Source organism: Bos mutus, chromosome 19 (genome assembly GCF_027580195.1).
Source record: "Bos mutus isolate GX-2022 chromosome 19, NWIPB_WYAK_1.1, whole genome shotgun sequence".
NCBI classification, from domain to species: Eukaryota; Metazoa; Chordata; class Mammalia; order Artiodactyla; family Bovidae; genus Bos; species Bos mutus.
The window spans coordinates 6,265,238-6,280,221 of record NC_091635.1 but is presented as its reverse complement, the minus strand read 5'-3'; the positions used below and the strand labels follow the sequence as shown (position 1 = coordinate 6,280,221).

The 14,984-nt window shown below is 58.6% G+C and overlaps 2 protein-coding genes across 2 annotated transcripts; one reads left to right on the top strand and one right to left on the bottom strand.

The window, feature by feature from the left end:
- Positions 1-264: 264 nt before the first annotated feature.
- Positions 265-3,299, bottom strand: GPR142 (G protein-coupled receptor 142). The gene is given in 4 exon segments (XM_005910889.3): positions 265-1,132; positions 1,134-1,425; positions 2,247-2,405; positions 3,160-3,299. Coding segments are annotated over 4 exon segments (1,053 nt in total). The 5' UTR covers positions 3,185-3,299; the 3' UTR covers positions 265-555.
- A 226-nt stretch (positions 3,300-3,525) lies between these two features.
- LOC102267675 (BTB/POZ domain-containing protein 17) lies at positions 3,526-14,472 on the top strand. Its single transcript, XM_070389028.1, has 3 exons — positions 3,526-5,062; positions 10,590-10,866; positions 12,598-14,472. Exons 1-3 carry the CDS (start codon positions 4,639-4,641, stop codon positions 13,670-13,672), a joined length of 1,776 nt encoding a protein of 591 aa, XP_070245129.1. The 5' UTR covers positions 3,526-4,638; the 3' UTR covers positions 13,673-14,472.
- The last annotated feature ends 512 nt before the right edge of the window (positions 14,473-14,984 follow it).

Sequence of the window (14,984 nt, the reverse complement as noted above, 5' to 3'; positions counted from 1 at the left end):
TAGTCCTGCTCCTTGGCAACCATGAAGACTGCAGCCCCGGGCTGTTTGGGGCCCCTGAACCTATTCTGGCTCCAGGGCAGGGAGTCAATCAAAATCAGTCCAGGACACTCAAGACCCCAAGGTCTTTATATCGCCCCAGAGCTGGGACATTGAGTCTACTTAAGACCACTTTCCCAGACAGCTCCTCCCCATTGTTCAGCCCCCACACATGGTTCCCCCTGGCCCAGGAAAGGCCTGGAATCCTGGGGACATCTTCCTCTCTCCCCGGCATTGCCAGCAGAAGCCAAAGAAGTAATTGACGCAGGGAATGAGAGGTGGGCTCCAGGAAGGGGTGGGATAAAAGCAATTCATATTCATCCATCCGTCCATCTATTCATTCGTTCATTCAACCCACCAACATTAATTTAGCTTCCTGGGGAGCCACCCCTGAAGTGAGAAACCTCTCTCCCCACCCCCAGATTGCAATGGAGAGTGTTGATAAAGTTTGTGGGCACAACCACAGACCCCAGTACTCCAAGCATGAGCCACCCCAAGCTCCCTGCGTGGGCTCCTCCTCTACAGTTCTGCCCCCTTGGGGAGTCCCGGAGGCTTCAGCATAGGCTCTGCCACCATGCCCGCTGACCGTGACCCCAGGGTGCAGGGCAGGTGGGCGTCCTGGAAGACCCCTCGGACAGTGGCCCGAAAAGTCTTGCTGACGAAACAGTAGAGGCCGAAGTTGACGGCGGTGTTGAGCATGGCCACCATGTTGGCCACATCCAGGGCCAGGTGGACCCTCCAGTCGTGGTAGACGGGGGCCACGTACAGGTGGTAGAGCATGACAAAGGTGCGGGGTGCCCAGAGGAGGGCGAAGAGCGTGGTGACGCCCAGGAGGATGGCGGTGCTCTTGCCCACCTGGGGCCGCGGCCTGCTCTGGCCCCTCCGCTGCAGCCGGCGGACGATGGCCAGGTTGGCCACCAGGAAAACGCCGCAAGGGACGAAATAGACAATGAGGCAGTGAGCCCACTTGAGCACCTCGTCCAGCGTGCTGGGCGGGTCCGCGTCCCTCCACACATCCAGCCACCAGTAGAAGGGGATGCCAGTGAGCAGCGCAGCGCCGAGGACAGCGGCGACGGCCCGCTGGGCCCGGCCCGGGCGAGGTGGCCCGGTGGCGCAGGGGGTGGCACAGGGCACTGTACCGGTCCACCGTGAGCAGGACGGCGATCCAGACCGAGGCATGGTTGGCAGCAAACTCCAGGATGTTAGCTGTGCGTACCACGGCCTGGGGCACCTCTCGGGCCAGCACAGCTCCCTGCAGGAGGAAGCCCACGAACACGATGACCACCTGGGTGACGATGTCCGAGGCTGTGAGTGCCAGAAGGTAGTAGTAGGAGGGCTTCCGTGTCCTGGTGGCGAGGCGGGCCAGGGCCACCGTGGTCAGGAGATTGACTGATGGTCACCGAGGTTAGGGAGGGGAGGGGTCAGAGGTTAGAAGGGCTGCCTGGCTGTGCTTTCTCATCGTCCCTCCCCGCCTGCTGCTTCTTGCCTCTCTTTTCCTCTTTCTGGAACCTTCTTAAAGCTCACTTTGTTGGAAAGGTTAAGCAGATCAGCCTTGCCTTGTCCAGCCATGGCACTGCAGGCCACTGCCTTACCAGGCTACAGGCAGGGATGAGCCATTCCCTAATTCCACCCATCCTCTCCTGCATCCATACCACACCCCTGCTCTGCTTTCTGAATGCAGCGGATGGTGCAAGAAGCTTTCAGTGTGATGCTCTGGGCTGTTCTGCATGAACTTAGTCATTCTAGGAGATCCCCATTCCTGGGGGAAGAAGGGGGCTGTCTGCTCTGTTGAAAACTTGGGTTTAGCTATTGAGCACGCCAAACTTCTGCAATGGCTCAGCGGTAAAGAATCTGCCTGCAATGCCGGAGATACAGGAGTTGCCTGTTCGATCCCTGGATTGGGAAGATCTCCTGGAGAAGGAAATGGCAACCCACTCCAGGCTTCTTACCTGGAAGATCTCATGGACAGAGGAGCTTGGTGGGCTACAGTCCATGGGGTCACAAAGCGTCAGACACGACAGCCACTGAGCACCCTCGCTTTTACTCCGCTCTATGCTTGGCTCTGCAGTGACCCAGAGCACCCCCACAAGGCAAGAGGAAGGAATCCACGATCCTGTGTCTCAGGGGTCAGCATGGAGGATTGGCACCCACTGAAGGAGGACCCCAATTTCTGGCCCAGCCCTGGACCCCAGACCTCACTCCCCACTCACCAGGCAGCCCCAGGCCCAGAAGGACACTGTAGTAGATGACAGGGATGACCCCAGCCACACAAGGGGACGTCACGGGGCTCTCAGGCCGATGGCCTTCAAACTCCTGGCTCAGCCCACTGCTGTTGGGTGTGGGCAGCAGGGTCACCCATAGCTGGGCAGCTAGGAGGTGCAGAATGGCAGGTTAGAACTTTTGGTCTCTTTCCAGCCTGGCCTGGAGCAGCCCCACCATGACCTTGGCCCTGAGGTCTTTACTCACCCTGGCCCCATGCAGAGCCCCTAGTCAGGTCCAGCCAAACGCAATCCCGACAGCCACGTCCTCTCCACCCCAGCCCACCCCCTCGGGGCCTGGCTCCACTATCAATGGGAAGAAGTACTCAGTGGCCTTTCTTGCCATCTTAGAGATTATTTCTGAATCGCCTGGTTCCCAGGCAGCCTGAGTCAGACAGTCTGAACTGGGGCTTGAGCACCGTGTTCGTAAGGCATCCTGGGTAACTGACCCGGACCCACGGTAACCATGGCAACCGCGCTGCTGTAGCAAACAGCTGCCTCCTCTTCAAGGAGAAATGTGACCAAGTTCTCTCCTTTCTACCCCAAAGAGCATCTCTCTCTCTCTGTCTCCTAGTACCACTGGAGCTGGAAGGGCCCTGGTTTTCAGACAGGGAAACTGAGTCCAGAGGGGTCAGGTGTGACCTGTCTGCCATCACACACATCTAGCTGGTGGCCGATCTGGGATGAGGACCAGACAACATGCTCTGGTCCCTCCCCACCTAGTCTACACTTTCAGATTTTAGGTTTCACCTTCCAGCTCTTGATTTTTTCCACTTCAAGCTCCCCATTCCCACCCTACCTCCAGATTCCTTGCTGACCTTGCCACCTCACTCTCCCTGCCCACCCTGGGTCTTAGGCACCTTACCTGTCTCATCTCCTGCCAGCCGCATGCTCCTGGGTCCTGGGTCACCCTGTGGCTTTTTCCGGGGGTGCCTGCAGCTCGCTCTCAGTTGTTTGCCTGACGATTCTTCCAGCAGCACTGAGTCTGCAGTCAGCACGTGTGAAGCGGTGGGTGGTGGGAGGAGGGTGGGGGAGAAGGGAGGGGGAGGAGGAAGGGGGAGAAGGGGGAGGAGGGTGGGGGAGAAGGGAGGGGGAGGAGGAAGGGGGGAAGAGGGAGGAGGGAGGGGGAGGAGAGAGGGGGAGGAGGGGAGGAGGGGAGGAGGGGGAGGGTGGGGCCCGAGGCCCAGGGGGATGAGCCTGAACAGTCGATACCATCTGGAGCAAAGCAGGATTACGAGGTAGCCTGGGAAGGGAAGGGGCGAGGCTGGAGGGTGGCCTTGGGAAGGGTAGCACTGGCACTCTGGATGGCCTGCCCCGTGCTCCAAGGGCACTGGGAACCGGCCTGGGCTCAGTCTGGCTGTCAGAAACCCTGGGGGCGAGGACTCTGAAGAAAGGCAGATGTGTTCCAGGAGCTGACTCAGAGAGGAGTGGGGGGCAACCCGTGCTGGGGAGGGAGCGCCGAGGCTGCCCTGGTCAGGACACGGATCTGGAGAGGAGCCCCCGGGCCAGGCTGGAAGGAATCGGTTGTGCAGTGGCTGCGGGTGGTGGGTCGAGAAGGAAGCTACCTTGGGGTGGGGTGGGGGTGCTGCTGGCCTGGAAGGATGGCAGGAAGCTGTGCCCAACGCTGGCTGGGACCCCCAGGAGGAGCCGGACCCAGCTGCCAGCAGCTCTGGGAAACCCAGACCCAGCGGCACCCCACAAGCCCTTGTTTTCCTAGCCCTGGTGAAATGGACTGTCCTTCAAGCGGTCACTAGCAAATAAACACCATCCGGCGTGGCTTGCAGTCCAGAGACTGGAATTTGAGCCTGGCCAGCTCTCCCATCCCACGTGGGGAAGAGTCACCAGCACAGCCAGCAGTGGGCGCCCAGGACAGTATGCGGATTGAGTCTGGGGCGAGCTGAGGCCCAGCCTGGAATCGCCTCCCACACTCACCCTCTGGGAATGCCGCAGAGCCAGTCTCTGGGCTCCCTGAGTTAGACCTGAGTCCCTGGGACAGCAAGGAGATCAAACCAGTCCATCCTAAAGGAAATCAACCCTGAATATTCATTGAAGGACTGATGCTGAAGCTCCAAAACTTCGGGTACCTGATGGGAAGAGCCGACTCGTTGGAAAAGACACTGATGCTGGGAAAGATTGAGGGCAAGAGGAGAAGGGGACTACGGAGGATGAGATGGTTGGATGGCATCACCGACTCAATGGACATGAGTTTGAGTAAACTCTGGGAGATGGTGAAGAACAGGGAAGACTGGTGTGCTGCAGTCGGTGGGGTTGCAAAGAATCGGACACGACTTAGTGACTGAACAACAACAAAGTTAAATCCCACTCTGGGGCTGGAAATACCAGGATGCCCACCTCCAGCCTCACCTTCACACCCAGCCTCGGAACTTACAGAAGTCTTGCTGCTCCCCGGTGGCCAGGTCCTGGCACTGCATACCCCCAAGAGTCCACTGGCTTTGGTCAGGTCCCGTGGGAGGCACGTAGGCACTCAGGTCCCCAGGCAGAGTGTCCGGGACTCCAGCAACAGAGGGTGCAAGAGGCACAGAGAAGTCCCCAGGCCACCACCTCCCTGCACCAGGAGGCTGTGGGTGAGCAGGGGGCCACTTCCAGCCAGGTGCAGGGGTCTCTGCCAACATCTCCCGAGGACCCACCCTATTCCCCACGGGTCACCCTCCCAGCAGCCCCGCAAGCTAACTTGGGACACCTCAACTTCACACGAGAGGGGACTGAAGCTCAGAGAAGTCCAGCAAGTCGGATAAGGCTAAGAGCACGTAAGTGGCAGCAGGCGGAGTTTGAACTCGGCCTTGTCCCTCCTCCAGAGCCGTTTCTGGTCACTCCCTCCTACCGGAAGAGCAGGTGCTCAGGTAGCTTTACCGGGAGGGGAAGTGGGTCAGGTAGATACACCCCTCGGATGCACAAGGCCCTCCATCTGGGGGTGGGTGGGCAGCATGACGCAGGATGCTGAGGCTGGAAGATGGGTACCACCACGGGACAGCCTGGCTTCGGGCGAAGCTTTCCATATCATGTCAGTCACTTTGAGGAGCAATTCTTTCCTGTTTGTCATTGCTGCGCCTCCCACCCCCAAACTCCAGCGGCCTGGAACCTAGACTCCTGATGCCTTGTTTCCCAATCTAAGTGTTCTGGGGCACCCTAGCTCAGGAAGTGAGACATCACAGGTACAAGGGAGGCTGCAGCTGGGACAGGGCTGGGAACCCACCCCTCCATTCTCCCGTGTCCGCTCACCCTTGCCACAGATTCAGAAACTCTGCATCCTGCCCCAAGCTTACTCTACCAACACTAGCGATTCCTTGCCTCGCCTGTGGCTACTGATATAGCTTCCCAGAAGAGACAGTATGGGGCTACGGAAAGAAAAGCAGAAAAGCAACATCTGAATCCAGGCTCAGCCCCTGTCCGGGCCAGGAGACCTCAGACAAGCCCCTTGGGTCATAGATACTCTTGTCTTAGGTGGGAAGTTACACTGGTCTCCGGGAATTGTTCTAGCTCAGACTTGCTCTCGAGGAATTACGGAGCTTCCAGATGCACAGGGCAAGATAAAACTGTCTCTGACCTTCCATCTGCAAGACTGGGCAGGGTGGATGCCCCGCTTCCTCTCTCCAGCTCCAAGACTCTCTGTGCAAGGTGCGTGCACACCACACGCACACAAACACAGGCGTGTATACTTCCACACCACACACACACCTACAAACACATGCATGCATATTTACAGACTGCACACACACACACACATGCGTGCACACCTACACACGTGTGCATTCTTACAGATGGCACACACACACACGAGGGCGCACGTGCACAGCACACACGCACATGCATGCACACACTTCAGAAACCCTCAGACTAAGAAAATGTAAACAGAAAATGCGTATTCCTGGAAAGTCAGCCTTTTTGTTCGTTTTTTAAAATTCATTTGGCTGCACTGGATCTTAGTTGCAGCATGCGAGCTCTTTAGTTTCGGCACACAAACTCTCAGTTGCAGCATATGGGACTAATTCCCTGACCAGGGATTGAACCCAGGCTCTCTTCACTGGGAGCTTGGAGTCTTGGCTGCTGGATCACCAGGGCAGTCGCTGGAAAGTCAGTTTTTAGATCAGTAGAGGAGTTTCAGGGATGACAAGTTAGAACCAGAAGAGGCGAGGCCCCCAGAGATGGGGAGTCAGAGGTGACCCTGCTGGGTTTTCTGGGTAACCTGGGCCCTCCCCAATTCCTGTACACTTGAAATGCCGTCCATCTAACTCTAGCCGATACAGCTTAGCTTGGGGGTGTACATGACCATCGTCAAGAGGCTAAGAAGACACAGGTGCCCTGGCTCCTAGGTGGAGGGTGGGAGATTCCAGCACAGGTGGGTCACACTTCTGAGCCTCAAGGAGACTTTCTTACTGAAAGACCATTTTCTGACTAGTGGGTTCTCTCAGCATTGTCTTTGTAAAAAATCATCAATAACATCCTATTGAACAGCACTGGCCCTGACCCCGCCCTCCCCTCACACTGAGGCTGTCTTGTTGGATTGGGTCAGGGAAGTGGTACAGCCCCCGGGAAGGGCAGGCATACAGCCAGTGGGCAGGGGGTGGCGAATCTGGATGAAGGGAGCTGGGTGTGAAGGTCAGGACAGCCGGGAGGGGTTTCCGCTGGGCCGGACAGCCGAGTCTCTGCCAACCCGGACGCAGCAGGTGCCAGACCCAATTCCAGCTCTCTCTGTGGCTCCAGAGAGGGGTGGGGGGTGGAGCTGTTGTGTTTCTCTGTGCCAGCCGGGGCAGAGATCAATGCATTGAGCCGGTCCCTGGGATTCAGAGAGCAAGGGAGGGCGGGCTCTGACCCAGCCCCAGTGAAGGGCCTGGCCTTGGGAGAAAGGCTAAGCTGGATCTCCCAGGAGCCCCCTACACACACACACATACCCGCCACACACACACACCGTTTCAGTTTATCAACTTGGAAGGACTCCCTCCCGTGAGGGTCTGGGCCAGGCCCTACCTGTTCCTGGAAAAGGTGAGGCCCCACCAGCGCCGCCCACCCACCCCCCTGGGCTCCAGACCCCACCTTCTTCTCTCTATTCCTTTGTCCTTAGAAGAGCTCTCCCCTGCACGAACCCAGCTGACACTGTCACCCAGCGTGTCCACTGTCAGGGTGGGTCCTGGCTCTGCTGTGTGTCTCCTGCAGCTTTTATTTTTATTATTATTATTATTGACTGCACTGGTCTTAGTTGCAGCAAGCCAGATCTTAGTTGCCTGATAGAGATGGAACCCGGCCCCCCTGCCTTGGGAGCATGGAGTCTTAACCACTGGACCACCAGGGAAGCCCCCTCTGTGGAACTTTGAGATGGGAAAAATTACAGTAGGAAGTTGGACAGAAGCTGGTAAGAGAAACCTTCCAAGGAGGTGAACCAAAAGACCCGAGACCACTTGAGAAGGTGAATTAGAGGAAGAAGGTTCCAGGGCAGCTCCTGGTCAGACGGCTGGCGGGATGCCTGCAGGGGACCAGCCTCAAGCGAGGCGGCCAGCCCGGTTCTGGGTGGGGGTGCTCGGGGCAGGGGTGCACAGCGTGGGGTGCAGCTGCTCTATGCCCGGCCCCGCCATCCTAGCTCACCTTGACCTGGAGCGGGGGGGTGTGATGGCCACAGCCCCCATGTCCCTAAGGCCCATCACCCTCCTCAGAGCACGCCAGGATCATTCTTCAACGAAGGACATGAGAATGACATCAGCTGCCCCACGGGCCCTACTTAGAGCCCTGTCCTCTTTTCTGGAAAGCCAGCCCACCCCAACACAGGAGGGAGGGGCGGGGCCTGGACTGCTGCCTTCTCCTCTTCCAGGCCCTTCCTTTGCAGTCCTTGACTCACCATGGTGCTCCAGCCACGATGCTGCCAAGTGTACTCTGTGCCAGGGTGGGGGGTCAGGGGAGGGGGCTGGGGACCCTCTGGGCTGGTGGCTGCCTCTGGTTCTGGAGCCCTTTGCCTGCCCTTTGGAGAGCCTTCGACTTCCCAGGAGAGGAGTGACTAGCTGTGCCGGGTGGTAGGAGACGAGGGGGAAGCCGCCGGATCTGGTCCCCTCAGGGGCCCGAGAGCAGCACAATAGCGCCTGGGGAGGCCGCTCTCCAGCTCAACTGGTTGCCTGGGTAACAGCTGGGGCCAGTTTCCACCAATCCAAGGCAGAGGCTGGGTGGGGGGAGGGAGGCCAGCCGGGAAAGGGGGGCGGCCATCCCCTTGGGCTGGATCCTATATAAGGAGGAGGGATGTGCGCGCGGAGAGGTCTGGGCTCCGCCGTTCCTCCCGTGGGCTTGGGGGCAGGGTGCAAAGATGTGCAGGCTGGGCTCTGCCAAGCCTGGGTCCTGGGCCAGCTTCTGGGCCATGCTGACTTTGGTGGGCCTGGTCACTCGTGCAGGTGAGTGGGCAGTGGGCAGGGAGAAGGGGCAAGACCTTCGGGCTCCAACTGCCCACGGCCAGGAGGGGGCGGTGTCCAGCCGGCCGGGCCAGGCACAGAGTTGATTTGATCAGGCAGCTCCGTGGAGGAGGGCAGCTGGCCTCCGAGGGCAGGAGGGCTGGGCAGGCAGGCGGCTTAACCACAGGAAGACCCTTCCACTGCCCATTGTCCCTGGCAGCTGGGCCCAGGCTGGGGAGAGTGGGATCCATCAGCGTTTGGAGCCTTCACTGTGACAGCTTGGGGGATGGCGGGGCTGGAAAATAACCAGGGCTCCTCTCTTACCCTTTCTCCCTCCCTCTATCTGCCTCTCACCCATACACAGAGGCTCTGCTTTCCTGGGAGCCTCCTCAAGAGTCCACATGGGCCCTGGGACTGTGTGTGTGTGTGTGTGTGTGTGTGTGTGTGTGTGTGTGTGTGTGTGTGTGTGTGTGTTTGCGTGCATGCACACATACACGCACGGCGGGGCGGGGAGGGGGGGCTCATCTGCTCCCCTGGACTCCTCAGTCCGTGCTCCACTTGGGGAAGCTGCTGGCGGTGCTTTCTGTCACTGAGTTTTCCATCCGTAAGCACGTGTCCCCGTCTGACCCTCACGGTGTCCCTGGAAACAGGGGAGGAGGGTCCCGCGTGCCTCGCCTGGAAGCAGGAGGATGCCAGTCCCAAGGCGCAGGTGCCTCGAGAGTCCCGTCCAGGACCCGCTCTTTCTGTGCTTTCTCGGGTCCACCGGAAGGCCAGTGTAGACCCCTGCCTCCCAGATCAGGATCCAGGAGGGCGGCTGGGCCTGCACCACCCGCCCAGGCTGCAGCCCCCTCCCCTGCTCCGCCCCTCACCTCCCACTCAGAATGTGGGCAGATCCCCTCTGCCTTCCCAGCACCAAGCCCAGCCTCTCCCAGGGCCTTGGGAGGGCTCCTTATCACTTCCTCAGGGAGCCTGTCTCTGATTCCTGCACCTACAGGAGCCGCCACCCATCACCGCCCTTACTGGTCACAGCCTAAAACCAGAGGCTTATTTGTGTATTTATTGCCTAAGAAGCTAAGTTGTGCTTTTATGAGTGTAAGGAGCTGGTTTGTTTTGTTCACTGTGCTGGTCTGAGCTTCCAGGGGAGTGTCTGGCTTATTGTAAGTGCTCAATAGATCATTTGCTGGGGAATGCACTGCTTTGGGCCAACTATTCTCTTCCAAGGGGTAAGGTGGGCAATTCTTCAGGAGGCGAGGGGGTGGGGACCAAGAGGTTCCTCAATCCTCGCCTAGGCGTCTGGCATCATGGAGATCAGCTCTAGACATTAAATTTTTTTTTTTTTTTTTTTTTTTGGGTCTCTTGCTGTGTGGGCTTTTCTCTAGTTGCAGCAAGCACTTCTTCATCGAAGTGCGAGGGCTTCTCACTGCAGTGGCTTCTCTTGTTGCAGACCTCAGGCTCAGTACTTTCAGCTCCCCGGCTCTAGAGCACAGACTCAATAGTCCTGGAGCACAGGCTTAGTTGCTCTGTGGCACGTGGGATCTTCCCGGATCAGGGATCAAACCTGTGTCTCCTGCATGGGCAGGCAGATTTTTACCACCAAGTCACCAGGGAAATCCAGCTCTGGACCTTTTGTCCCATCCTGATTCATGACCTCTCCCTGCCGGGAATCCACCCCCAGCCCCTTCCAAGAGCATCTTCTCAGGGTCTGCTCAGGTTCACGACTTTCCCTGTCTAAGATGTGCTTGTCTGCACACACATGCATCCACACACTTCACAGGCACAAATGGGAGCACACAGCCTCCCCAGGCTTCCCCTACCCTCTGCCCACATCCAACCACAGGCATCTCCAGCTGGTCCGTCTGCAACCCCAGAAGGCTGCCCTCTCAGGCTGCTCTGTTCCTTCCTGCTGCAGCCCAGAAAGCTGATGTTGGCGGGGAGTCAGCGGGCACCTCCATCAACCACTCCCAGATGCTGCTCCAGCGCCTGCAGGAACTGCTGCGGCAGGGCAATGCCAGTGATGTGGTGTTGCGGGTGCAGGCCATGGGCACCGACGAGGTCCGAGTCTTCCATGCCCACCGCCTGCTGCTGGGACTGCAGAGTGAGCAGTTCCGGGAGCTGCTGAGTAACCAGAGCGAGGTGGTGTTGCAGGAGTCCCGGGACTGTGCTGCCGTCTTCGACAAGTTCATCAGGTGGGGAAGGATCGGGGGAAGACATCCCTTTCCACGTCCCTGGCTTCTCTACTCAAAGGGTGATGGAAGCCCTGGCTCTTAGCCCTGCCCCTTCCCTGGATGGCATTAGGATGACCATGCAACTACCTCCCTCTTCCCTCTTTGCACCAGCTTCTTGCAAAATGCAGCATGACTCCCCTGACTGAAAGCTCTGAATGGTTTGAAGTTAGTTACCAAATACTTTCAAAGCTGTTTCCAAACCTGGCCTTGAGAGCTTTTAAGGACTATAGACTTCTAGGCCCCACCCTGAATCCCGAGCTTCACATTTAGGGCTGGGCCACTGTTTCTTATTTTAATGTCTCTGTGTGGTTTTGCTGTCTGGCCAGGTTTTGAACCACAGGGCTAGGGGGCTGCTTCGTGCTAGCGTTCTGCACAGGGACACTGCCCACACTCTAGTCTGAGAAAATGACCCTGCTTTAATAGTTTAGACAAGATGGCTGCAGAATATTGGTCATTTCTTCAAACTTCCAGGCAACAGAAAGAGAGATAGCACAGAAGGACAAAAGCATCTTTCCTCTACCCCCTAACTGGGAAAGACTGAAGGAAGGAGGAGAAGGCGACGACAAAGGATGAGATAGTTGGATGGCGTCACCGACTCAATGGATAAGAGTTTGAACAAGCTCCAGGAGATGGTGAAGGACAGGGAAGCCTGGCGTGCTGCAGTTTGTGGGGTCGCAAAGAGTCGGACACGACTGGCAGACTGAACGACAATAATCTCTGCCCTCAGTTCAGTTCAGTCGCTCAGTCGTGTCCGACTCTTTACAACCCCAGGAATCACAGCGCTCCAGGCCTCTCTGTCCATCACCAACTCCCAGAGTTCACTCAGACTCAGGTCCATTGAGTCAGTGATGCCATCCAGCCATCTCATCCTCTGTCGTCCCCTTCTCCTCCAGCCCCCAATCCCTCCCAGCATCAGAGTCTTTTCCAATGAGTCAACTCTTCGCATGAGGTGGCCAAAGTACTGGAGTTTCAGCTTTAGCATCAATCTCTACCCTAGTCAGTTCTGTTTAACCAGCCTTTCCCCCAATCCCAGTCTGTGCCTTTGTGGACATCTCATTAGCTAGAATTTAGTCATGTGATCTAAGGGATCCTGGGAAACATCTTTTGTTCCCAGAGGCAAACAGCGAAGTTAAATGGCTTGCCCACTCTTATAGCAAGTAACTGGCGGAATATGAATCCGAACCCACACTGTACACCTGGTGAAGGTAGGAGCTACATCTTTCTTGTCCTAGCACAGAGCTCAACCACTCAGTGGGCGCTCAATATAGGAATCATCGACGTGCTCAGTCAGCTAAGTCCTGTCTGATTCTTTGGGACCCCAAGGGCTGTAGCCCACGAGGCTTATGTGTCCATGGTATTTTCCAGGCAAGAATACTGGAGTGGGTAGCCATTTCCTACTCCAGGGGATCTTCCTGACCCAGGGACAGAACCTGCGTCTCCTGCATTGGCAGGCGGATGCTTCACCACTGAGCCACCTGTGCTCAATAAATGCTTGCTTATTTCCACGTCCCACGAGAAACCGGAAAGAAGAGGCGGTGAAGTAGGATGCGCGCGGGAAGGTCCTTCTGTTGGCTCCCTTAATGACGATACTGTCTGCCCAAGGCCGGGTATCCTCGGGACTCAGGAGGCAGCGCTGGATAGGGTAACCGCTGGCCTCCCTGACCGCGCTCCATCTCTGTACCTCTCTGGCAGGTACCTCTACTGCGGAGAGCTGACCGTGCTGCTGGCACAGGCCATCCCCCTGCACCAGCTGGCCACCAAGTACCGCGTGGCCTCCTTGCAGCGGGGCGTGGCCGACTATATGCGCGCGCACCTGGCGGGCGGCGCGGGCCCGGCGGTGGGCTGGTACCACTACGCGGTGAGCACCGGGGACGAGGCCCTGCGCCAGAGCTGCCTGCAGTTCCTGGCCTGGAACCTGTCGGCCGTGGCGGGGAGCGCCGAGTGGGGCGCCGTGAGCCCTGAGCTGCTGGCGCAGCTGCTTCCGCGCTCGGACCTCGTGCTGCAGGACGAGCTGGAGCTCTTCCAGGCGCTGGAGGCGTGGCTGGGCCGCGCGCGGCCGCCGCCGGCTGTGGCCGAGCGCGCGCTGCGCGCCATCCGTTACCCCATGATCCCTCCGGCTCAACTGTTCCAGCTTCAGGCGCGCTCGGCCGCCCTGGCGCGCCACGGCCCGGCGGTGGCCGACCTGCTCCTTCAGGCCTACCAGTTCCACGCCGCCTCGCCGCTGCACTACGCCAAGTTTTTCGACGTCAATGGCAGTGCCTTCCTGCCCCGCAACTACCTTGCGCCCGCCTGGGGCGCCCCGTGGGTCATCAACAACCCAGCCCGCGACGATCGCAGCACCAGCTTCCAGACGCAGCTGGGCCCAAGCGGCCACGACTCGGGCCGCCGGGTCACCTGGAACGTGCTCTTCTCGCCACGCTGGCTGCCGGTAAGCCTGCGGCCTGTCTACGCGGACGCCACGGGCACAGCGCTGCCCCTCGCACGCCCCGAGGACGGCCGGCCCCGGCTGGTGGTCACGCCGGCCAGCAGCGGCGGCGACGCGGCGGGCGTGAGCTTCCAGAAGACCGTGCTGGTGGGGGCGCGCCACCACGGCCGCCTGCTGGTCCGCCACGCCTACAGCTTCCACCAGAGCAGCGAGGAGGCCGGTGACTTCCTGGCGCACGCCGACCTGCAGCGGCGCAACTCCGAGTACCTGGTGGAGAATGCCCTGCATCTCCACCTCATTGTCAAGCCCGTCTATCACACCCTCATCCGGACCCCCAAGTAGCCAGGCGGGCCAGGGTGGGAAGCTGAGCCTTCCTGAGGCCTCTGGATCAGGAAAATAAAGGCCCAGCAGAGATGGCGCAGAGGGACCAGGATTGGCATGGCCAGTGGAGGTGTCTGTCCTGGCCCGCTGGGGGACCAGGCCCCAGCGGCCTGAGAGCTGGGTGGATAGAAGCCAGGTGGTGGGAGTAGACCAGATGCCTGGTTTCAGGAGTTGCTTTCTCACTGACCTGAAAGGAAGGTTCCTGGTGGTGTGTATGTGTGTGCTCAGCGGTGTTTCAGTCTTTGCCACCTCATGTACTGTAGCCTGGCAGGCTCCTCTGCCCGTGGAACTTTTCAGGCAAGAATACTGGAGGGCAATGCCCTTTCCTCCTGCAGGGGAATCTTCCCAACCCAGGAATCGAACCCGTGTCTCTTGCGTCTCCTGCATTGGCAAGTGGATTGTTTATCACCAGCACTACGTGGGAAGCCAGAGCTCTTGGTAGAATAAACCAGCGCTCGGAGCGGCAAGGGGGTGATTAAACCACCCAGTTCTGGGGGCAAAAACAGTCCAAGGAGGGCTCCACAGGTCAGGGACTCCCCATCGTTCATTACCTTTTCCCCAAGGGCCCCCGTCCCCACAGGGGACAGGGCAGGTAAAAGCATCGAGATGGCCAGGTGCACCTTGGGGGAGCTTTCTCACCTGAAACTGAGGGGCTCAGTTGAGCAGTTTCTGAGCCCTGGCTTCCTGGGGTGGGAGGGGTAAGCACAACCCTAAGTCTCTGACCTCTCCTGGGAGGGGGTCTGGGCAGAGACCTCAGAGTCCGGAGGAAAAACACTTTCCCCCAGGAGTCTGTTGACTGGTGCTCTACAACCAGCCAGAGAAGAAGAGGTGTGGTGGGAAGAGGGGACTTGGGTTGAATCTTAATCAGTGATGTGCTCGGTCGCTCAGCCTTGTCGGGCTCTTTGCAGCCCTGTGGACTGGAGCCCGCCAGTCCTCTACCCATGGGATTCCTCAGGCAAGAATCTGGAGTGGGTTGCCATTTCTTCTTCCAGGGGATCTTCCTGACCCAGGGATTGAACCCACATCTCTTGCATCTCCTGCATTGCAGGCAGGTTCTTTACCATTAGCACGACCCGGGGAACGGAAGCCCAGTCTGTCAGGACCACCCCACCTTTCAGACAAGGTCTAGTTTCCGGAACAACCAACAAAACTCAAATGGGATTTTTATTGTTAACAAGCAGTTCTGGGGCAGGGGGAAGGTGGAAACGACTGCTGAGTAACAAAGCTAGATTCCTTTCCAGCCCCCAGCCACAGTAAGGAAATGCCCAGCGGC

Bases quoted from the DNA above. Each gene is read 5' to 3' on its own strand.
- LOC102267675 (XM_070389028.1), top strand. From the start codon at position 4,639: ATGCCCACCTCCAGCCTCACCTTCACACCCAGCCTCGGAACTTACAGA. The intron at 5,063-10,589 runs GTAAGTGGCAGC...TTCCTGCTGCAG, and splicing joins TCGGATAAGGCTAAGAGCAC to CCCAGAAAGCTGATGTTGGC. The intron at 10,867-12,597 runs GTGGGGAAGGAT...CCTCTCTGGCAG, and splicing joins GTCTTCGACAAGTTCATCAG to GTACCTCTACTGCGGAGAGC.